This window comes from Panthera tigris, assembly GCF_018350195.1.
Source record: "Panthera tigris isolate Pti1 chromosome F3 unlocalized genomic scaffold, P.tigris_Pti1_mat1.1 chrF3_random_Un_scaffold_98, whole genome shotgun sequence".
Classification (NCBI taxonomy): Eukaryota; Metazoa; Chordata; class Mammalia; order Carnivora; family Felidae; genus Panthera; species Panthera tigris.
The window spans coordinates 5050-29928 of NW_024962192.1; the positions used below are offsets into that span (position 1 = coordinate 5050).

At 46.6% G+C, this 24879-nt stretch overlaps 1 protein-coding gene across 1 annotated transcript in view; it reads left to right on the plus strand.

Annotated features, from left to right (window-relative positions):
• The first annotated feature begins 9092 nt into the window (after nt 1-9092).
• The window catches only part of LOC122236330 (ankyrin repeat domain-containing protein 26-like), a 57444-nt gene continuing 41657 nt past the window's right edge, over nt 9093-24879 (plus strand). Inside the window, exons 1-3 of the mRNA XM_042977191.1 lie at nt 9093-9350; nt 14865-14979; nt 15142-15315. Coding sequence (XP_042833125.1) covers nt 9100-9350; nt 14865-14979; nt 15142-15315 — 540 coding nt within the window. The 5' untranslated portion in view covers nt 9093-9099. The remainder of the gene's footprint in view (nt 9351-14864; nt 14980-15141; nt 15316-24879) is intronic.

Below are 24879 nucleotides of genomic sequence, written 5' to 3' on the forward strand. Positions count from 1 at the left end.
AGCGAAAGAAGGGTAATATCACCCACCATCCCTGGGGCTAATATTTGGGCCTAAGTTCTCACAGGCTTTTTTTCCCGTACACCTTCTTGCTGGAATGAGCTATCGATGTGGATTTCCTGCCAGCTTTTGGACAGCAAGCATTTTCTCTAAGGAGCTTTGTCCTCCACATGGGAAGACCGAGTGCAGACCTGAGCCCTGGGGACTTTGCTCTCCTGGGCTTCTTCCCATCCCCCTCAGACCTGACCTGGATCCTGCAGACAAATGCTCCAGCTGGCGACCGGAGTGGGGGAGGGGTACGGCCACATAGCCCTGGGCTCTCCTCTTACAAGCCACAAAGGGGCTACCAACCACTCCCCAGGGTGCTCTGGGTCAGTCCCAAGCACCTTGGGCCTTCAACCGTCCCCTCTGTGAAATGGGCATGTTTGGCTAGCTATCTGGCCTCAAGGTTCCCCAGCCTGGTCTCCTCTCTGGGCTGCAGGGACAGTCGCCTGAACTGGGCTGCACCTTACAGCTGCTTTCCCTGTCCGCTCCACTGGCATCTCAGACCAGGCCCTCAAGGTTCTCAGCATCTTGTGGAGCAGCCAGATGGAAATCCTGGCAGGGTGGTTCAGCCTGGCCCTTGGGGTGGGAGTCAGGCAGGGCTTCCTGGAGGTCTTAAAGGATGAGCCAGCACCTGCCAGGAGAGGAGGGGAAGGCCACTGCAGACAGAGGGATAGCATCTGCAAAGGCCCAGCGGCGGGGCGGGGCAAGGGTGGGGGAGGTGTGTGTGGGGGAAGCCAGCACCTGGATTCTAGTCTGGGCGGGATGCTGGTGCATTTTGCCCTCCCCACATGCCAGTGCCTGGAGGCATACCACAGAGTCTGTTACATCCCCCACTGGTGGCTGCAGGACCACTGCCCCTACTCAGGTATGGTCTCGAACTTCCATGACAGCAATAACACGCCAGGCCCCACAGCAGTCCTGGACACCCCTGAGAAGGGGTTTGCCTGTGGGCCCTTTGGGGCCAGGCTCTGTGGTTTAATGGCTCTGACAGAGGTCATCCCGCACAGACAGAATGCCCCTGCCCCATTCCCTGGACCTCTCCGCCATGGTGGAGGAGTCTCACACCCTCTGCTCTAGTCCTAATGGCAGATATGACCTTGGACCCGTCACCCACACCCTGTAGGCCTTGGCTCAAAGACTGGAGATTGATCTGGGCTATTCCAAGGTCCAGATGGGACCAGAGCTGGCTCTGCCTGAACTGACCACAGGGGTTCCCAAACACCTACTATGTGCCAGAGCCCCCAACACTGCCTCTTTGTTTCTCTCTCCCGCCAGCCCAGAGAGGCAGGATCTCTTCCCATCACCGTCCCTTAGAGACACAGAAGGCCCCTGGATGCAGGTTTTCTGACCCTGGGATGTAGGCATAGGTGAAAATGTAGAGCCACACCTCCAAGCCACAGCTAGAACCAACTGAGATAATGTGTTACTGCTTCATAAACTGTAGAGTGCAGACTCATTTATTTATTTATTTTTTTGCACAATGGGCAAGGCTCCGTTCTGCAGGACCCCTCCCAGCTGTGTGACCTTACTAAGTCACCTGTCTAGGGCTCAGTTTCCATTGAACGAAATAAGGATTACATCAGCACCCCCTCCCAGGGCTCCTGAGATACTGAAATGAAATAAAGCAAGAAAGCACCAGCCCCTCACTCCCATCCGAGCCATAAATGAGTTCGGACCATTATATATTCACGGTCCTCAGAGATGGCCCGGAAGACACCTTCTCCATCTTTTGCCTAAACCGGCCAATCTGCACTGCTTCTGGAAGTGGCCCTCACCTGTCACATGACCCAGCACCATTCATTAAGCAGTTAAGAAACAGTCATCAAATGCCTTTTGCATGTTAGGCAACGTGCCGGCCCCCAGAGAGTGCCTGTGCGCCCAGCCTAGAAGCCCCACCTGTCATGGGCAGCCCCCCCTTGTTCTGCCTTCCCAGGCCACCATCGCTCACTCACCATGATTCCCCCAGGCTGGGTGCCAGGCCCGGGTTAGCAAGAGTGGGGCCACGATCGACCGGTCCAGAGTATTACACAAGCTCTGTGGGGGTCTGTGGTCAGCTGGGACCTGTTTCCAGAAGGAAACAGCAGCAGCAGGTTCCTGGATAAAGGCAAATTGGGGCGTGGGGGGTGAGTATGGTGTGATGTGTGCAGTGCTGGGTTAGGGTAGCAGGGGGCAGAGGCTGAGAACACAAGTGGGGGCAGGGTCATAGGGATCTGGGTTAAGGGCAAGGGAGTCTCTTAAAGCAGCCTGAACTCCACTGGTCCGGGCAGCGGTTCTGGGAGTCTGCAGGCCTCTGTATCCCCAGGACAACATTTGAAAATCTGGGTTTCCAGCCCCCTCTCCCGTAGTGGGATTCTGACTCAGCGGGGTGTGGCAGGGCCTGGGAAGTCTGTATTTTCCCCAAGCCGCCCAGGTGAGGCTACACGGGGCTTCCAGAGACAGAGTCCCAGGACTATGGGGAAGAAGGGAGTGGCAATAAGGGCCATAAGGAGGGTGGCCTGGAGTCCAGGACACCAGTGACGTGTTTGTCTCGGGCGTCCAGGCTTCAGAGGCCGTTCCATTTTGAGTGACTGAGGGGCCTATCCAAGGGGCCCCATCTGGCTATGGGGGTCATACAGGCTGGATACAATCCCAGCCCCACCACTTCCCGGCCCTGAGCCCCGGGCCCCAGGCACCCTCAAACTGCCAAATGGGGAGAATAATAGTACCTGCTTCAAGGGAAGTTAGCAGGCATAGCTGAGATGATGCCGACAAAGTGCTTGGCCCAGCGCCCAGCACATAGTAAGTGCTCAAGAAATAGCAGCAAATTATTATGACTCAGAGGTCAAGGTGGGGTAGAACAGCCTGGGGAGTCATCCATTATGGGCCCCGGTCAACCAGAATCCTGGAGACTGCCACTGGCCACCTTCCCTTGCTCAGACCCCCATCTGGGCTGCTGCTTCTGGGAAGTTCCCAGCCTGCTAGGAGAGGGCAACTGGAGGGCAGACCCCGAGGAGGCCCCAGCGTCAGAGCAGGCTCTGGCCTCTTGCCTTGGCACCTCATCCTGCCCCTCCCAGGGGATTCCTCCTTCAGCAGGAGCCAAAGTCTAGAGCCAAACAGGCTCTAAATTCATAAAGCAACGGAGTAATTAGGGTGTGTGAATGATTATTTCCAACTTTATTTTTCTAGATAAAATGAAAATAAGTGGGCCAACAGAGGAATTTCCATTTGGGGCAGTGCAAGAAAACGTATTTTGGGACCCCGTTAACTTCCTGGGTTACAGGCAGTGCTGTGGGCCCATGTAAGCCCCACTCTGGACCACAGGAGGGTGGTCCACTACCCTTCTACCATTCCTGCTTTCAGCCCCACCCAAAGCCTCACTTCCCCTTCCCTTCTGGCAGGTGTGGCTAAGCAGGGTCCCTGTGACCATCCCTCCATGGTGTGAGGATGCCCTCTGGAGGGTCAGTCTCCTCCCACAGGGATGGAAAGGGAGGAGGAATGGGTAAAAGAACAGGGATGCTCCCTGGGGCTGAAAGTCATTCACTCATTCATTCCATTCATTCATTTAAGCTCCTATATGATAGGGAACTCACGGCCTAGTGGAACACGCCACAGCAAACACACTGAAGAAAGAGAAGTGGTGCTCTGCCTAGCCCACAGCAAGGAGCCTCTCTGAACAACGAACGGATGCTAAAGCCGAGAGGCAAAAGATGGGTGGTCATTAACAAGACAGAGCCTCCATTCCCCCATCTGCAAAAGGGATTATCACGGTACCTCTATCATAGGTTGCTGTCCAGATGCAATGTCAGCTACTAATATTTTTATGGGCAGGCAGGGTGCACACGAGAGGGGCTGCAAGGCCAGAGAAACAGCAGAAGGGGAGGAGGGTCGGTGGGATTTGGGGTGGAGGAGGCTTTTAAAGGGTGACAGAGTTTCAGGGCACATAGGAAGAAGTGGGTGGAACAGACATTCAGGCAGAGGGAACAGCATAAGCAAGGGAATAGAATCTGACGTTTGAGACCCGTCTGGACCATTTCTCAGAGCTCTGTCAGGTTAATGCTTGGGATCCAGTTAGGTCATTCTGTGCAGACAGCCGAAACCAGGCCAAGGTCAAGAGGATCCAGAGCAGAAGTGACGCAGGGTCAGAGGTGCAGAGGTTCCCAGGAAGGGAGGACACCAGTCCTCCTTCCCCTCTGCCCTCCATCTCACCACGGGTTACTTATTCAGAGTGGTCTCTTGTCCTGGCCTCAGCCTGTCAGATGCCTCCCTCTCTCAGTACAGTATGGCCTGACAGCTCTCCAAGTCTCTGGAGCCTTCTCTCCTTATTCAACCATCATTTATTAAGCACCTACTGAATGCCTGGGTGCTAAAGCTGGCATGGACCACCTCCCACTGCGAGATGGTTAAGCTGTTGGTAGCCTCAAATGGGCCTTGCTGGAATATTTACACCATGGAAACCTGCCAACGCTGTTTATCAGCTACCTTTTTCTCCCAGAGGGCCTGTTGCCAGCACACACCATTGCCCCCTGCCCAAGTAACGGACACAGAAAGGCAGGCCCCACCTGTAGGGACTCACACACAAGAGGAAGACCATAGCCTACTGGAGCAGGCTGTGTAGTTTTCCAGGACGCAGGGGTGAACTGGGAGACCCATTCTTGAAAAGGGGGCATAAATGCTCACTAGAAACTGAACCAAGCTGTTCAAATAGCACTAGTGTGCCTCGTTCCCATTTTAGAGGCAAGGAAACAGAGGCACAGAGAGGCAGAGTCACCAGTCCACGTTCACACAGTAAGAAGTGGCAGAGTTGAGATTTGAACCTGGGCCACTGGATCTGGAGTCCTTGCTTTTAACTTCTGCCCTTGACTGTCCCATGTGCAATTATTACAACGCCCAGGCCCCCATCCCCCCAACCACCAGCCACCCCAGCACACACCCCCTAAGCAGCCAGCACAGTACTACGCAAGACCATGGAGGCCTGACTGGTTTTGCTGCCCAACTAGTTTCCATTCTCCTGGGGCTAAGGTTTGTGTCCTCTCCACCTGGCTGCCCATGACAGTGCCCCTCACAGGAAGATATTGTGTTTGTTGGTCTCAGTGTCTGAAGAACCTTCTGGAAGGGAGCCCTGGTCCCCCATGTGCAGGGCTAGGGCTGACTAGAAGGAAGGAGTGCATTGTGCAGCAAGGAGAACAAAGAGGCTTTGGCTTTGGGGAACACAGCAGGGTCCATTGAATGCCATGGTTAAGGTGCCCATAGGGGCACAACGAGGACCACCCCACCCCAGCCACCGCCCACTGCTTCTCTCTTCTTCCAGAATAGCATGAGCACACGGACTTGCAGTGCCCCCAGCCCTGGCTTCCCTGGGTCACATCCAGCCCTCACAGGATCCTCATCGCCACAAGGTAAAGTGAGCCTGGCCCATCAGCTGACATCAATGCCCCCGTTTTCCAGGTAAATATACTGGCACAGCGGCCAAGGATTTCCCGAGGCCTTCTCAGGTGCTGGGCTCCCTACACTCATCACCTCATAAAGACCTCCCCACAACCCTGTGGAGGAGTCTCCCGTTTGACAGATGTGGACACTGAGACTCAGAAAGCAGACTTGCTTGGGGTGGTCCAGCCACCGGCAGATGTGGGCCAAGCAGCCATGACCACAGCAGGGACCCTGGGCAGACTCCAGAGGGGCTGCTGAGCCAGATGGCAGCACTGCCCCCACCATCAGCTCCTCGCTGTCCTTGGGAGCTTGCTTGTGCCAGCTCGCTGGGATGGCTTGACACCTCACTTCCACCTGGCCCTCCTTCCCTTCGTTCACGTGGGTCACTCCCGTGCCTGACCACCCCCCCCTTCCACAACTCTCCACCCCGACCAGGCGCTCACATCTCACATCCTCTGCCCCAGCCATTCCCTCTACCTAGAGTGCCCTTCCCTTTAGTGCTGAGCAAGCCAACTCTTCCAGCAACTTCTCTCTCCTCCCTGGACTGGCAGAAGCTCTTCAAGACTTTCCCAAGACCCTGTGCCTATCTCCTCAGCACCCGGAGGCCTGGATCTTCAGTACCTGCCCTGCCCGGGGAGGTGACCCGCCAGTATCCACAACTCCCCATCAAGGCAGGTCAGGACTGGTGTCCCAGGAGTGGCAAGGAGTGCTATGGGGATGGGGCAGTGCCAGTTCTGGGGGGCCATGGAGGGGTCTCTCTGGGGTAGTATTCCTGCCCACAGGCCTTCTAGGGAGTCTTCCAGAGCCAGGAGAGTCACCTGACCTCCAGCTACTAGGGCTGGCTGAGACCCACCTCTGCTTCTCATGGCACTCCAGCTCAGGTGCCACCATTCTGACTTACATCCAGGCTCCCCTCCCCAACCCAGCTTCCAGAACTCATATTTGCAGATATTGATAGAGCCCTCTTCCAGCCAGGTTCCTTTCCCCACCCTGGGCAGTGCAATGAAAAGCACCTGAGCCTCGCCGCTCCCCCACCCCCCCGCCTCAAACCCAAGGAAAGGACTAGGGGTGCTCTCCCCACGCCCCTCCGCCTGACAAGCAGCCACAGTCCCAGCCTCCTCACCCCGCCCTGTTCCAGGACCCCGCTGGAGGCTTGGGGAGTGGGGGACACAGCTCACAAAGAGCCTTTTGAGCCCCGCGCCTAGGGAACGCCCCTGCCCAGGCCTAGGGAAGGGATCTAAGGCATGAGGCTTTGCCCTCCAGGACCTGGGAAAGGTCCTGGGGCCAGCTTGTTGGGGGAGGGGGCATCAGAGCCCAGTAGTCTCCCTGGAATCCCGCCCCCACATCCTTGTCTCTATGCCCCCAACCCCTGGTCCTGGGGCTCCCACTCCAGCCCATAGGGTGACGCCCAGGGAGGGAGGGGGCTGTGGGAGCCCTGAAGGCTTGGCGGGGTGGGGGTTGCGCCTGGAGCCCAGAGATGGAGGCTGAGGGCCAGGAGTGCGGGGATGGAGGGGCTGCGGCTAAGGTCACCCTGGACGCCAGGGTCAACTCACCCATCTCCAGCCCGGTCTCAGCAGCGGAGGCAACAGCAGCAGCATCGGCGATGGCTGCGTGGCCCTCGAGGCCCCAGCGGGGAGATACTGGGGTCTGCTACAGCCTCTCACCCCATCTCGAGCTCCTGCAGAGTCTGGGGCGAGCGCAGGGCATCGCGGGCATCCCGACCCAGCGCCCGGCCCACATCCCCCTCTCACGCCCCCACCTCCACACTTTCCTGCGGTCCAGGCACTGCCACCAGGCTGCACCCTGGGACGCAGCGTGGGGGCAGGTCTCCCCGGAAGGGGCGTGTGGGACGAGAGGGGTGCGAAGGCGAGGCCTGAGCGCGGCAAGCAGAGGTGCCAGCTCCCGCCTGGCACGGAGGCTCCGGACCCCGCCCCACCCCCCCACCGGAGACCCCTCCCCTCCTTTCGCAGTGCCCAGCTGGGCCTGGAGGGGACATCGGAGCCCAATAGTCTCCCTGGCATCCAGCCCCCACCTCCCTGTCTCGACGCCCCCAACCCCTGACCCGGGGCTCCCGCTCATGCCCCTAGGGTCACTCTCAGGGAGGGAGGAGGCTGTGAGAGCCCTGACGCCGTGGGAGGGTGGTTGTGCCAGGAGCGCGGAGATGGAGGCGGAGGGCCAGGAGGAAGGCGTGGATGGAGGGGCTGTGGAGCGGGTTCCCTGGGATGCCAGGGTCAACTCACCCATCTCCAGCCTGGTCTCAGCAGCGCAGGAAACGGCGGTGGCGGCGGCGGCGGAGGCGGCGGCGGCGATGGCTGCGCGGTCCTCGAGGCCCCGGCGGGGAGATGCTGGCGTCTGCTGCAGCCTCTGACCCCATCTCAGGCTCCGGCGGAGGCTGAGGCATGCGCCCGGCATCGCGGGCATCAAGGCCCCGCGCCCGGCCCATAGCCCCGCGTCCCGGCCCCACCTCCACCCCTTCCCGCGGTCTAGGCATGGCGGCCAGTCTGCACCCTGGGACGCGGCGCGGGGAAGGGGCCCCCCGGGAGGGGCGTGTGGGGCGAGAGGGGTGCCAAAGGCAGGCCGGAACGCGGCGAGCAGAGGTGCCCGCTCCCGCCTGGCTCGGCAGCTCCGGACCCCGCCCCACCACCCACCGGAGCCCCCTCCCCTCCGTTCACAGTGCCCCGCTGGGCCTGGGCGTGGGAGTGGGAGCCCAATAGTCTCCCTGGCATCCGGCCCCCACCTCCCTGTCTCGAAGCCCCCAACCCCCGGGCCCGGGGTTCCCGCTCCCGCCCCTAGGGTCATGCTCAGGGAGGGAGGGGGCTGTGGGAGCCCTGAAGACGTGGGGCGGGGAGGGTTGTGCCGGCAGGGCGGAGTTCAAGGCGGAGGGCTAGGAGTGCGTGGATGGAGGGGCTGTGGCGCGGGTCCCCCGGGACGTCAGTGTCAACTCACGCATCTCCAGCCTGGTCTCAGCAGCGGAGGCGGCAGCGGTGGCGGCGGCTTTGGCTCCGCGGCCCCCGCTGCCCCAGGCTGGGAGATGCTGGCTTCCGCCACAGTCTCTAGTCCCATCCCGGGATCCGGAGGCGGCTGCAGCGGGCTCCTGGCTTCTCGGGAGTCGCGGCCCCGGGCCCGGTCCCTATCCCCGCCTCACGCCCCCACCTCCACCCCCTCCCGCGGTCCAGGCACGGCCGCCTGGCTGCACCCTGGGCCGCGGCGCGGGGGAGGGGCCCCTCGGGAGGCGCGCGTGGGGCGAGAAGGGTGCCAAGGCAAGACCCGAGCGTGGTGAGCAGAGGTGCTGGCTCCCGCTGGGTTCTGTGGCTTGGGACCCAGGGACCCCGCCCCACCCCCCACCGGAGCCCCTCCCCTCTGTTCTCTGCACCGCGCTGGGCCGGCGTCGGAGCTGTGAGTACCCTTGACAGTTAGGCCTCTGTGGCATGCGCAGTGGTTGCCTCTTCTGAAGTGCGCAAGCGCGCTTGTGTTTGGTGGTATTGCTTGTTGCCGGTTACTGAGAAGTGGCAGCTACCCAAACGCGGATCCTCACTGCTGGGGTGTTGTGGCCAGGCGGGTTTGGCCTGTCTCCGGCGCTAGTGTTGAGCTCGGGAGGTAGTGGAAAGGGAGGGCGGGGGTGAAGTCTCTGTGGAGCCCGCAGGCTTCACAATGAAGAGGATTTGGGGGTTCGGGAGGGAGAAGGGCATGTCGCCCTTGGGCTCCGCTTCTGGCTTGCAGAGGCAGGGCAGGGGCGTTGGGCAGAAGAACAATGGAATTGACAACTTGCTGCTGGGTTACCATGTCCAAGACAGAGATCTCAGAAAGATCCACAAGGCTGCCTGTGTGGGCAACGCAGCGCAAGTGCAGCAGATTCTGTTCTTCGCGGAAAATGGCGTGGATGATAGAGACAAGATGAACAGGTAATAGGGGCTTGGAGGCTGGCAGGGAGGAGGCGGGACGGACCTGGGAGAAGAGCACACCTGGCCTAGCTCTATCTGTGCATCCGAGCCCTCCCTCAGGGTGCTGGGTTCTCTTCCCTCCTGAGATCCCGCTGCCCCTCGGTCGTGGGAACCCTACGTGGTCTAACACCAGGCCGACAGCATGAGCGGCAAAAACAATGTCTTCAGCTGCCCTGGCACGTACTTGTTAATTCCTGAATAGACCACTTGACTCTCAAGTTTGATGTGATTTACCCAAATTTCAATAGTTATACACATGAAATTAAGTGTTGACAACATTTTTTTTGTGATTCTTTCAACATTTATTTATTTTACAGAGCATAGTTCAGAATATCCATGCCATGAGCCTGAGTTCGAACTCAAATCGTGACTGGTGAAGTACCGACTTGACAACATGTTGTTGTTTTGTTTTAAATTCTTTTTCAACATTTATTTATTTTTCACAGAGAGAGACAGAGCATGAACGGGGAGGCAGAGAGATCGGAAACAGGCTCCAGCTCCGAGCCATCAGCAGAGCCTGACGCGGGGCTCGAACTCACGGAGTGCGAGATCGTGACCTGGCTGAAGTCAGACGCCCAACCGACTGCGCAGGCACTGTTGTTTTTAATGGACTCATTTTCATACCATTGTAAGGGCTGAATTGTACTGTAGGGCTAACGCTTAGCTTGAAAGTAACAACTTTGTTCTGACACTGAAGGTCAAAAGATAACAACCTTGCTTTTATTCTTGTAAATCATACTTCATACTCTTGTGGCTCAGGCTTTACCAATGAAGGGAACAAAACCTCAAAAAGAGCATCAGAGACAAGGTCAAGGAGATCCACTGGTTGCAACTTAGCGGCAAAAAGTCTAAAATAATTACCTCATTCGATAACTGTCTCTGACTCATCTGGCAACTGTTTCTAACTCATCTGGGAACTGTTTATCTGTTCTGTTCCCAGATAATGATAAAACGATGTGATCGGCTTTAAAAACTCTGTAAACTGGCTGTTCGGGCCACACTCTTATCAAGAGTGTTGGTCCCAATGGGTTGGCCTTGCCTCTCATTGTAATAAACTTTGTTGCAACTTTCACTGGTGCCCGTAGCATTGTTTCAGGAGTCGCGTGGATGCAACACCATAACGTCATAGAAAAGTGCATAATGGGAGAAATAATTCCTGTAATCAACTTCTGGGCTAGAAATTCTTGGGACAAAATCCAGTATCCAGTTTATGTCTGTGTACACTTAGGTATGTATGCTATTTCCTGAGGGACCTTGGAAGGACATTTTCAAGTGGAAGATGGCTCTGAATAGGAGGACTCCTTTTTCTCAAAATGTGTACCCTTCCTGTATTTGTCAGTGTTAGGTAAAGCAAATGAAAGCATCCTGGTTTTAAGAATTTTGAGCTACACATGCTCTTCTTGTGATGTCATTAAGGAAATTTTTGGACTCACTATCTTGTACATCTGAAAGTGATAGAACACTGTATGTTAACAAACTGGAATTAACCTAAGAACTTATGTTTTTGTATAGGAGGTAGATTTGCCCTTCCAGATATCAAAATGTACCTGAAATTTCCACAAATTATTCATTTACAAACAGCTGAAAAGACCGATAAAGGAGTGGTGCAGAGTAGAACATGACCAACGCTCAAATATACATAAGACTTTTGAATTTGATACTGGTGACATTTCATATTAGTAGGAAAAGGTGAATTATTCATAAGTAGTGGAGAAACAGCCGATTTGGAGAAAACTTGTTAGAATTTTATCTCCCTAAAATAAGTTCCAGATGGGATATCAATTTAAAAATTGTAATATGCAAAATAAGAAAAGTGACAGAAAAAAATCCCACAAGTGCCTATTTACCCATCTTAAGAATGACTTGAAAAGCAAGACTTTTGGGGGGTGCCTGGGTGGCTCAGTCAGTTAAGCCTCTGACTCTTGATTTCGGCTCAGGTCATAATCTCAGGTGTTCATGGGTTCAAGCCCTTCGACGGGCTCCCTGCTGTCAATGTGGAGCATGCTTGGGATTCTGTGTTGCTTCTCTGTCTCTCTCTCTCTCTCTCTCTCTCTCTTATCTCTCTCTCTCTCTCTATTTCTATCTCTCAAAAAAAAAAAAATTGGGGCCCCTGGGTGGCTCAGTTGGTTAAGCGGTCTGACTTTGGCCCAGGTCATGATCCCATGCTTTGTGGGTTCGAGCCCCGCTTCAGGCTTTGTGCTGACAGCTCAGATTCTGTGTCTCCCTCTCTCTCTGCCCTTCCCTTGCTTGCACACTGTGTCTCTGTCTCCCAAAAATAAATAAATATTAAAAATGTTTTTTTAAATCAAGAATTCTGGAGATTGATTTAGCAACATAAAAAACTAAAAGCCTCTATCAGAAAATAATATTATTAAAATAAAAGACAATGCACTTGCAAATATTTACAACATATTTGTATCCGACAACAGAATCTATCTTCGTTTTACAGAGAAGTCTTTGAAATCAAAACGAACAAAAACCTGTAATTTGAAATCGTGCAAAGTATTTCTTTGCATATCTACAAGGGACCAGTGGACATAGGGAAATATACTGTCCCTGGGAAAAAAGAAATTTAAGTGAAAAAGGGACTGAAATACGGTTTTCCGTCTACAACCTTTGTGAAAATAGAGTGATGGTGCTTATACTGCCGCTTAAAGTTTAAGTTGTTTTCGACTTTCCAATAGACAATTTGGTGTAAGTACCACATTTAAAAAATATGTATTCCTTTTACCCATCAATTTTATTTCTACTAAAATATCTTTAGGAAATCACTAGAGATAAATGGCATACATTTTGCTTTTCTCAGCACTATTTAAAATAGCAATGTATTAAGAAGAACTCGTATAATGGCTTTTATAAGTAAATGTCATTACATCCATAAGATGGATATGTGATCATTGAAAGTGGCATAGATAATAGATATACACAGAGATGCAGAGCTGTGCTTTAGTTGATCATTAAGTGAGAACAAAAATCAGTGTGATCATAGGTACACACAAGCAGTTTTATGTTAAGCCCAAAAATGCACAAAATGTGATGACATTTGTTATTTCTGAGCCTTTGTATTTACATGCATTTTTCTTTGCCTTCAAAGAAAATCTGTGCTTTCTGCAGGAAAAGGTGTATAAAGGTCCTATTAAAAGTTTATTATCAACAGAAAGGGTTTATTGTCGTTGAAGTAATCCTGGAGAAGAGCAAGAATATTGATCTTATATACATAAAAATAATTTCTCACTTTGTGTTAAAAAATATTTTTGGATGTAAAATAAGAAAAGTGAGTTAATTAAAATGTTTTTTGAGGACTGGCATATTTGGACAACTTTTGGCCTCTTCAGAAGTAAAGGGAGTATTTTTATTTGCACTTGTAGATTTTATTATGCATATATTAAGCATATACATATGTTTTCTGTTATAGGTAGCTTTATTACGTGTAATAGGTAAATGATTTATATTAATCATGAAAATAAAATATATTAGTTGTGTCCTTGTGAAAAAAATAAGACCTAGCAGATATAAGTTTACTGTTTCAGAAGTATGCTTTCCTTTATATACCTTTTCTTTAAAAATATTGAACTCTCCAAATGTATTTATCCACTCTTTCCATCCATTTATTTATCACCTAGAACCTGCACATATATTATATAGCGGAAATACTCTACCCAAGATCCTTTTGTTCTCAAAGACTTCATTTTGCACAGTATGAGCAAGAGGAGGAATTTTATTTATTTATTTTCTAAAGATTTTTTTTTAAGTTTAATCATTTATTTTTTGAGAGGGATGGGGTGGGGGTGGGGGTGGGGGGAATGGAAGGACAGAGAGAATCCCAAGCACGCCCCGTGCTGAAAGCAGGAACTTTTGCAATACACTTTTCAAAGAGTCCCAGCACGGGGCTTGAGCCAGTGAACATGAGATCGTGACTTGAGCCCAGATCAAGAGCTGCACGCTTAACAGACTGAGCCACCCAGGTGCCCCAGCTTTTATCTTGTTTACTTTATGTTTTAAGTGTTATTTATTGTTGAGGGTGAAAGCATGAGCAGGGGGAAGGGGAAAGGGAGAGGAGGGACAGAGCATCTAAAGCAGGCTCTGCACCAGATTTTATTTTTAAGTAATCTCTATACCCATCGTGGGGCTCAAATTTACAACCCTGAGATCAAGGTCCTATGCTCTACTGACTGAGCCAGCAAGGCACCCCTAAGATGAGAAATTTTACATTGAACTATTAGGACTTAATCTCAATGGGAAGTTTTCCTCCTTCCTTTCAAATTTTCTGAAGATAGGAAATTGTAAAAGATAACCTTTACCTTACCTTCTGAAATTTATGAGAGTAGTAACTACTAATATTGATCACTGGAAATACTTGATTTTCGTACAATCTGTAGACCTCAATATTTAATAAAATGAGCTGTTCCTAGTCATTGGAATCCTGAGTTTCCTGTGGCTTAAACTTTCTTGAGAAGCAAAGTAAGAAGTTCTTAAAAATGTTTTCCTTTTGTTAATTTTGTCCTCTTTTCCTATAATGCTTTTCAGAACTAAAATTTATTTAAGTGCCAATCATATGACTAGAACTGCAATAGACCTATTGTATATACCATCATTTCACATAATGGAAGGCACCAAGATTCTATGCTGTCCCACTATTTTATATACCAATTACTTTTTAAAGTCCTGCCATTTTCAGTTGGAAGACATTTTGAGTTATAAATTGCATTCCAATGTCAGAGATATTAAAATGTGACAAAATGAGCATGTTAGAATCATTGAAATGCAGTATTCTTGCTAATCCTTAAAACATGTCTGCAAAGTAGGTGTAATTGTATCAAGGTACCTAATTGAAGTGTTGTTTATGTAAAGCAGTAGTAATGGTAAAAATTATATTATCCAACAACTATTGAGATGTTATTTGTGCTAGGAAGTGTTCTAAATACTTGCATAGATCCTCATTTAAGCATCACAACGAGGTCTTGTGAGATAACTACTCAGTATTTTATTTTATTTCATTTCATTTCATTTCATTTCATTTTATTATTAATTATTTTATTTTATTTTATTTTATTTTTTTAATGATCTCTACACCTACTGTGTGGCTTCAAACTCACGACCCTGAGATCAAGAGTTACATGCTCTTCAGACGGAGCTAGCCAGGTGACACGAGACAACTACTATTTTTATCCCCTTTTGTTGAGGACATTGAGGATAAGTCTAAGCAATAGCTAGTGAGTGACAGAGTTAAACTAGGATTCAAACCCAAGTGGAGCTGAATCCCGATGTCATACTCTGTCTCTTCAAACAGGCTGCTTTTTTATTAGTGTGATGAGTAATCACTACTAAACATTGTACTTTCTCCATAGGAAAACTGAACCTTTGTTTTGGAGGCATAGGAATAACATGCTACTTAATGTTTACAAATTCTTGAATTAACTGCAAGTTTTGAGAGAGTGCACTATCATTTCCTAAAAAGTCCTCTCACTTTTTTAGGACTGCTCTCCATTTGGCCTGTGCCAATGGCCATCCAGAAGTGGTGACCCTCCTACTAGAGAGGAAATGTCATCTTAACCTCTGTGATCATGAAAACAGGACAGCTCTCATGAAGGTATGTAGTACCAGCTATGTCTGCCTGAGATAGATTTGATGTCATTACTTAGAATGCAAATGAAATTATTGCCTTGAAACAAAACGAGGTGGTGAAACCTTTTGGCATGCTTAATTTAAATTCTCAGAATTTACACTCTGTTTCTTGGCATATCACTGACAGGCCGTACAGTGCCAGGAAGAGAAATGTGTAAACATACTATTGGAAAATGGTGCCTATCCAAATATTAGGGATGTGAGTGGCAACACTGCTCTCCACTATGCGGCCTTTGGTGATAATATATCCATAATAGAGAAGCTGCTGCTATATAATGTGAATACTGAAGCAAGAAATAAGGTAAATAACAATTTATACAATATTTGAAATTTTATATATATACATGAATATGTTAGCCTCAAAATGTTTTATTTCACACACACACACACACTCACTCACTCACTGAATTCTATACATCAGGCCCTGTCATCATGGAAATAACTCCAATGCCAAGTCAGGGAGGGCTAGAAAAAGGTAGTGCCCACAGAAAGGGCAAAGTTGTATCTCTCAGCCACTCTTCCACCCCAGAAAGAAAATGTTTCCATTAGTGCCTACAAGTGGATGGTAGTCTCAGAGCCCGTAAAGGACTAAAGGTCTAGAGGGGAGTGAGGTGATGATGGAGGCTGGGTGCAATGCAGGGGCTTAGGCAAGGGGTGCTGCTGGGGATAGGTGGGAGGAAGAATGGAGACCCAGACCCAGCAGGGAGAGCTTGGATGTGTGCAAGCAGAAGGAGAAAGCAGCAGGTTGTAGGTGCTAGGCACTGCAGGCCCCGGTGCTCTGAAGATGAGGGCATTGGGGTCAGGTCATGTCTTGACATCCAGCAAAGGCATCTACTTGTGTTGGTAGCCACTCGGCCACCCATGTACCATGTTGGGGTGTCCCACTTCAGAGAGTAGCTCCTGCTCAACCTTGTGTAGCTCCTCAGCAGGGTTGTAGCTATACATGGGGAGTAGATGATGGCCACACTTGCTGGCCCACTTTCCTTTTCTTTGACATGCATTACCTCTCACTGCTGAAGCCCCTAGAGGAACACCCTTGGTTGACACGGGCAGGGTCAATTTTACGTATTTGGAAGTTCAAGGATTCCCTGAATGAAAATATTTGGCAATAACTTATTTATCTAAGATTTCTTCCTTCTTCCTTCCTTCCTTCCTTCCTTCCTTCCTTCCTTCCTTCCTTCTTATTATTTTTTATTTATTTTTGAGAGAGAGATACAGAGACAGAGACAGAACAAGAGGGGGAGAGGGGCAGAGAGAGGAAGACACAGAATCTGAAGCAGGCTCCCAGCTGTCAGCACAGAGCCCAATGCAGGGCATGAACTCATGAGCCATGAGATTAAGACATGAGCCGAAGTTGGATGCTCTACCAACTGAGCCACCTAGGCACCCCTAAGATTTCATTTTAAATGAGGATACTTCTAAAGAAACAGAGAATACTGCTTTGTTTTATGTATTTATGGCAAATATTTATGAAAACAATATATTTGTTAAAGGTAAAACTTATTTTGTTTTCACATATTTTTCCCATCCAATTTTTTTTTATTAGTGAAAAACAACACAGGAAAGCAAAATTTGCCCTAGGATTTGTATTAAAACTCAAAGAAAACAAATGCATTTTACAATAAAAAACATTGCTGCTGTTGACAAGTTCCTATTTGATAAAAAAGTGATTTATAAAAATGGGATTTATCTTTTATTGGCCAAGGCTTAAGAGAAAAAAGGGGAAAGGAGGGAGCAGTCAGAACTAAGTAGGCCAATTTGGAAATTTGACAAGTGAGAGAAAATAACAAGAAGAGGCTGTTTGTTTTATTGTTTTTTTTTTCCCCTTCAGTTTATATGTTTAGTCAAGGAGTCTTCAATTTTTGAGGGGAATAATTGTTACTTAGGGAAAGAGTGAGTTGCAAACCTGCCTAGAGACCAAGTGTAGGAGGACTCAGAGGAAATCAGATTGGCAGTGAACAGGTGGTTGATTAAGTGGGCAAGGAGAAGAAAGAACAAATAATTAACTGTCATATAATCCTATTCTGGCAGAAACACCCACTTAGGTAAGAGTCTAAACTCTGCTCTGAAATCTAGAATATCTTGATGGGAAGTAAGAAGTTTAAAAGTAATGAAATCAAGTTGCATTTTGACTTTACATTTAGTCCCTGTTCTACCTCTGCTCAGGGAAATTAAATGCAATTTTGATAAGTCATTCTTTTGGCTAAGTCTTCAAATGATAGAGGGAGTTGGCCACATAGATGAGACTGATGTGATTGCTGCACCAGCTCTCAGCTAGAATTGTGGTGGTGAATCCCCGTGCCCTGGGGAAGTTCCAATTTTTTTTTTAACAAGCCTAAACTCTCCCCTGAAGAGTTTGAGTAAATCTAGTAACATGTATACATAGACATGGATATTTAGAAATATTTTTTTTGAGACTGTGCTACAACTCTTGGTTAAGAACTACTGGGGTGTGTGGGTGGCTCAGTCGGTTAAGCGTCTGACTTCAGGCTCAGGTCATCATCTCACAGTTCACAAGTTCTAGCCCCGTGTTGGGCTCTGTGCTGACAGCTTAGACAGAGCCTGGAGACTGCTTCATATTCTGTAGTCTCCCTCTCTTTTTGCCCCTCCCCTGCTCGTGCTCTTTCTCTCTCTTCCACAAAAAGTGGACATTTAAAAAAAATTTAAAAAAGCTAACTACTGAATGGAGGGGTACCCAGGTTGTTCAGTTGATTAAGCGTCCGACTTCCACTCAGGTTGTGATCTCATGGTTTGTGAGTTCGAGTCCCACATTGGGCTCTGCACTGATGGTGCAGAAACACATGAGAGTCTCTCTCTCTGCCCCTCCCCCACTCACTCACGCTTGCTCTCTCTCTCTCTCTCTCTCTCTCATATTCATAGCCATTTGGTTATTACAAGCAGTGTTTTCCTGATTGCAATAGGAAAAATCTTGAATCTTCTTTATTAGTTGAAGCTATGTGACCGACTGTCTTATGATGTCTGTTAAATTCATATAGCCCTGGCATAATCCAAATGGTAGTTTTAAACATGGAAATGTAGTTAGTGACAATACAGTTGGGAATTGTTTCCATAATTTAGTTTCAGCATAGTTGTGAACTAATTTGTCTATTTGATTAACAGTCTGGGAGAATTAAACACAGATAGATTGCAGTTTTAAGAAGCATTGGAAAAATTCTTAAGGTGTGTGTTACTAGTCTTTTTGTGGTGATTCTTTTAGACAGAGAGAGCGTGAGTGGGGGAGAAGGGCAGAGGGAGAGAGGGAGAACCTCAAGCAGGCTCCAAGCTCAGTGCCAAGCTTGATGCAGGACTCAGTCCCACAACTCTGGGATCATGACCTGAACTGAAGTCAAGCGTCAGATGCTCAACTGACTAAGCCACCCAGGCTCCCCTCTTATGAGTCTTAATAGCAATTGTTATTATGTGTTGGGGCCTAAGTTTTTGCTAAAACGTGATACTGATACTTCAGGAAAGATTTCCATACAAATATTTGCTTTAGGCACAACCAAAATACCCGTGGGCTATTGACTAAATTTGGCCCCTGGATGTGTTTCGTTTCCTCCATAAATTGAGTCAACATTTAAAATTATGACACTCATGCAGAAATCTGGATTTCAGACTTTTCTTATAGAATCATACCTGGTACTTTGAGCCCATACTATTGTTTGGTATGCATTCCAGCGGCTGACCTTTTTATATGAGGTGTGTGTGTCTCCAGTTTGCTACTGTCCCCACTTAGGTTCTTCACTTACTCGAGTCACCTACTTTGCCTCCATAAGCATTGTGTTTACAATTACTGTTTTATTTTATATATATATATATATATATATATATATATATATACACACACACACACACACACACATATATTTATACACACACATATATACATATATATACACACACATATATACATATATATATATATATATATATATATATATATATGACTGTGCTAATCATATCTCTTTTGGACACAAAGAAACCTTGATAATTTTTTTTAAAGTTAATTTTGACAAAGAGAGAGAGAGAATCCCTAGGAGGCACTGGGTTTGAACTCATGAATCATGAGACCATGACTTGAGCTAAAGTCAAGAGTCAGATGCTTAACTGACTGAGCTACCCAGGCGCCTCTGTTTTACGGTCTATTTTGATAAAGATTTCAAGGTTTTCAAGGCAATCCATATTAATTTATAATATATATTTTGTATTTTATGTTAATGTCTTCGGAATAGGATTGAATTTTCCAAGTTAGACTTTCTAAGTTGTTTTTGTATTGTATTCATTTTTTTAATGTTTATTGATTTTTGAAGGAGAGAGAGCACGTGCATGAGTGGGGGAGGGGCAGAGAGAAAGGGAGACACAGAATCCCAAGCAGGCTCCAGGCTGAACTGTCAGCATAGAGCCCAATGCAGAGCTTGAACTCACAAACCATGACATCATGACCTGAACCGAAGTCGGCCTTTTAACTGACTGAGCCATCCAGGTGCCCCACAAGTTAGTTTGAAAACAAGACACTTTTTCTTTCTGTGTACTATAAATAATCGTATTCCTGGGGTGCCTGGGTGGCTCAGTCAGTTGAGCGTCTGACTTTGGCTCAGGTCATGATCTCGCTGTCTTTGAGCTTGAGCCCCTTGTGGGGTTCTGTGCTGACAGCTCAGAGACTGTAGCCTGCTTCGGATTCTGTGTCTCCCTCTCTCTCTGCCCCTTGCCCGCTCATGCTCTGTCTCTCTCTGTCAAAAATAAATAAACATTAAAAGAAACAACATTTGAATAATCGTATTCCTATTGGAATATTTGCAAACCGTATTAGATTAATCATGGTTACAGTTGAATAGGTTATGCCTATTGCAAACAATATTCTCTTTCTCTTCAGAATTGTTCCCTAAAAATGCAAATAATGTAGTCACTTTCATTATGCTAAAAATGATCTGTATAAATCAGTGTTTGAATTTTTATTGATAAGCCATTATATTTTTATTTCCGATTTATAGTTTGCCTAAAATATAAAGTAAGTAGCTATTCCAGTGGAAACTGGAATACAACTAGAATACAAACAATTTTTTTAGAAGTAGATACGTATTAGGGTCCCAGGATTATTATAATTGACAATAAAATTTCATATGGAGCTTCCTAACAGTTAAGATAAAAATTTAGCATTTTATAATAGGAGAAAGCCCATGGGCTATTTAATACTAAGTAATCAAAGTTCATTTGAAGCTTAACTCTTGGAGTTCTGAGCCCATCTCCTTAGTGACCCATTTGGAGCAGCGATGCCTTATGTTGACATCTCGGATGTCAGTGGATCCTGATACCACTGACAGAAGACAAGCAAGTTTGTATAACTTGGGGAAAAGCTTCACCTTTATCGGAAAACTCTCCAAACTATATCCCTGAAACTCTGATTCCTCAAATGTGAATGTTTGCCACAAAAAGGATTGTCAAATGGGGACTGAGCAGATTTACATGGATTTCTGTAATGCCAGACATATAATGCAGTTTTATAATATTTCTCAAACATAGATGATCATGAAATCTTTCCATTGGGACATAGTACTTACCTTCTGGCAAAGTAGGTATTCTTTGGAAGATAATTTAAGAAACACTACTCCAGAGATCATCATTTAGGTTATTAATTCAGTAAAAGTACTTAAAGCATATACTGCTGTGTTTTGGAGTTTGGAGATACAGAGATAAGAAATAGCCCCTGCTCTCAAGAAGCTCTTGGTTTAGATAGGGAACAATAACTACAGTATACCATGATAAGTACTGTGATAGAAGCAACGATCTTGGAACCAGTGAGTGTTTGAAGTGATTTTGGGAGAATGACTTCATATAATCTATTGAAGAAGGTGGAGAAGGGCTATTTTATTAAAAAGAATTTTTAATGTGTATTTCTTTTTGAGAGAGAGAGAGAAAGAGCGAGGGGAGAGAGAGAGAGAGAGAGTGAGAGAGAGAATCTGGAACAGTCTCCAGGCTGTGCGCTGCCAGCATAGAGCACAATGCAGGGATCGAACTCACAAACCCTGAGCTCATGACCTGAGCTGCAGTTGGTCACTTAACCAACTGAGCCACCCAGGTGCCCCAGTGGAGGAGGGCTATTTTAAAGAGAAGCAGCAGCAGGTGAAAGCACAGTGGTGGGAAGGAAGAGGCCATTTTTTATTTACTTTTTGTATTATATGTTTCAGTTTAGAGGATCTTTTGTATGTTTTAAAATTCCGTATGGAAAGGTGTAATTTTGTAAATTCTAAATTGTTTTTGCTCTTTTACAGGATAACATCACACCACTTCTAGTTGCCGTAAATGAAAACAAACAGCAAATAGTGGAAGTTTTAGTAGAAAAGGCAGCAAATATACATACAGAGGATAAATTAAAAAGGGGCAGTAGTTTTCTTTTCAACCTTAGTATGGTTCTAGAGTGGTAATAATTATTCAAGTCAGGAAGATTAACTTCAGAAGAAGAATATTAATTTATAATTATATAGTGAAAAATGTAAACACATCACCAGTTAGGCAGAAAGCAATTATTCTGACTGGGCAACATGAAGAACAGGGTATAGCAGAATTCATATGCCTTGATGATGTTGACTCGTGTCATTTGCAGTGTTTATTTTTAAGTAGGTTCCATGTTCGCCGTGGAGTCCAAAGCTGGGCCTGAACTCATGACTCTGAGATCAAGACCCGACCTGAGGTCAAGCGTCTGATGCTTAACCAAATGAGTCACCCAGTTGCTCCTGCAATGGTTTTTTTTTGTTGTTGTTTTGTTTTGTTTTGTTTTTTCTGCCACATGATTTTGTGTTAACTAAAGGGATTTCATTTTAGTTTTATAAAGGATGGACTCTCAGCTCTTAATTTACTTAATGGCACAATATTGGCCTTCTTAACCCATTTATGGTATTTTTTAAACTTCTACTTCATAGAGGGACCTGGATGGCTCAGTTGGTTAAGCATCCGACTTTGGCTCAGGTGATCATCTCATGGTTCGTGGATTGAACCCCACATCAGGCTCTGTGCTAACAGTGTAGAGCCTGCTTCGGATTCTCAATCTCTGTCTCTCTGTCTCTCTCTGTCTCTCTCTCTCTCTGTCTCTGCCCCTTGCCCACACTCTCGTGTGCACTCTCTCTCTTTCTCAAAATAAATCGTAAATAAACTAAAAAAAAAAAAAGAACTTCTATTTCATATACATTTTTCCTTCAAAGATGTATATTGGGGTGCCTGGGTGTCTCAGTTGGTTACGTCTATGACTTTGGCTGTGATCATGATGTCATGGTTCGTGGGTTCGAGCCCCACGCCGGGCTCTGTGCTGACACCTCGGAGCCTGGAGTTGCTTTGGATTCTGTGTATCCCGCTCTCTCTCCCTCTCCTTGCTTGAGCTCTGTCTCTCAAAAGCAAATAAATGTTAAAAAAAAAAAGATGCATCTTAAACATAAATAGGAGTTGTTGTGTCTTTTGGATGACACTTTTCTTTAAATTGCTTTTTTTTTCTTTTTTGAGTAAAACTGATGTCGTTAGGTGATCTCTAAGTGATGATTAATTACTATTACCAAGTCTCATCAGGTTTTATCCTTTTTCATGTCCAGTATATGTATTTTTGATTTTATTTTCAATTGGTAGGAGTAGAAAAATGAAAGATAACTTTAACTGTATAGACTTTTCCTTTAATGAGGATAAGTTATAGGTGGGTGATAAAGAAAGAAGAGATGTGCTTTAGATTCACACAAGACTAGGTTGATTCATAGCTTTCCTACTGGCTAGGTGTTGTGACCTTGGGAGTGTTACGTATCATCACTAAATATGTTTCCTGATATGAAAAGGAGGATAATAATATATCCTTCAAGGGTGGTTGTGCGTAAATCATATTTTATATACATAGCATTTAATTTAGTGCCTACCATATGCTTATCAGCATCGTTAACTATAATTATGCCTATTTTGTTAGCATTCGCATTAAAATATTATCATTTCAAGCCTGCAGATAGTTTTTATACTTACTTGACCTCTAGATGGCTTTGAAGTGCACTGTATCAGATGAAGAAGACATGGGGAATTATTTTTTTTTAAATCTTTACCTATTCAGATAAGTGACCTAGCATAGTTTCTTGTTTATCAAACGACTCTAAATTAGCAACTCTATAATACATTACCCAGGTGGGACAAGAAGCTTCCTTTTTGTCCCTTCATTTTAGTCTTGGAGATCATTTACACAGATGAACACTGAAACATGTAAATGGTCGATTCTGAACAGATAGGCAAGATATTAACCTGATAAAGTATATCAAATTAGCTGTTTAAATAACTCTAAATTCCTAAGAGTGAAGTTATCTCTGTTATTTTAGAACAGCCTTCATGCTTGCTGTAAATTATAACTCAACAAATTTAGTCAGGCCTCTTCTTCAGCAAGGTATTGACCCCTTTCCTCAAGATGTATATGGATGGGCTGCAGATGAATATGCTTATATTAAGGGTTTTAATATGTAAGTGTTTGTATTAAAATGCTAGTTATTACTAAACTGAGGCTTAAAATAATTTAACTGTTAACTTCGTATGTAACAGATGGGATTTCGTAGTTTGGTCTGGCAGTTTTGGAATAGCAGTCGGTTAGTCCACAACATTAGCCAGAAATCAAGCAAAGGACTAGACTAGTTGGAAGTAGGAATGTGTGCAGGATTCTTTATCTCAGGACTTTTGAGACCTTTATCCTCCAGGATCCTAACCTTATCCATTTCATTTCAAGTATAACCCCTCTGCATGGGACACAAATAATGTTACATCTGTGTTTTCTAACTAGTAACTTGGGTCTTGAAATGTTCAGTTTTGTAGAAGACCTTCTACTTTCCTTTGAGGGCTATCTCCTGTACTCTGTCCCTTGAATTTTCCAAGAACCTAAGGAGCACCCTAAGACCAAAGAGACAGTCCTCTTTCACAAGTCATTTGGAGGGGAAAAAAGGACATCCTGATCATTCTACAGTTTCCTTTGATTCTGTTGCTGTGGCATTGCTGTTGAAACTGGTGCTGCAGTCTGGTCGTGATTGACCTTTACTCCCAGTATTCCCTTGCTGATCCAGTTTTCAGTCTTCATGGTGTTCCACACTTAAATTTCAAAGCTACAAAGTTTCTTTGTTCACTGCACATGTACATATGCTCAGCAGCTATCCCAAAGCACCAGCACCCTGTTTGGGCAGCTGGGCCTCCTGGCTTTTGCCATACACCCCTGTCCCTCCACACTCAAAGACCTTATGTGGAACCCATATCTTAGCCTAGACTTTCCTTATGAGTTACCCTTTGAGGATCTTGTTTGTCTTTTTTTTTTTTTTTTTTTTGCCAGAAGATGTTAGTTGGGACCATTCTAAGCTGTCAGAGAGGTTCAAATGATGCTGCAGGAAGAGATCGGACTTCCCTTTCTCCTTTGTTACCAGATCTGTACCCCTGCCTTTTTTTTAAGTAGGCTCCATGCCCAGCGTGGAGTCCAACATGGGTCTTGAACTCACGAGCCTGAGATCAAGACCCAAGCTGAGATCAAGAGTTGGATGCCCAATGGACTGAGCCTCCCAGGTGCCTCTGGACCACCGCTTTAAATCCTGTGGAGCATCTTTTCTGAAGTCAGGGAAGGTCTTATCTTGCCCTTCCCAGAGTAATGAGCATCACCTAAGAGGCCATGGCCTGAGAGGCCATGTTTTGGGTATAATATCTCATTAAATCCTCTTATCAACCTTGTAAAATAAGGCAGTAATTTCCCTTGTTTTATAGAGGGAGATTTTGAGCCAAAGAGAAGTGGCTTCTCCAAGAACAAATAGCTATAGGTTATAGAGCTAGAACTTCTGAGTTCCAAACACTCCATTCTGGCAAGCGAATTCTAATTATTCTCATT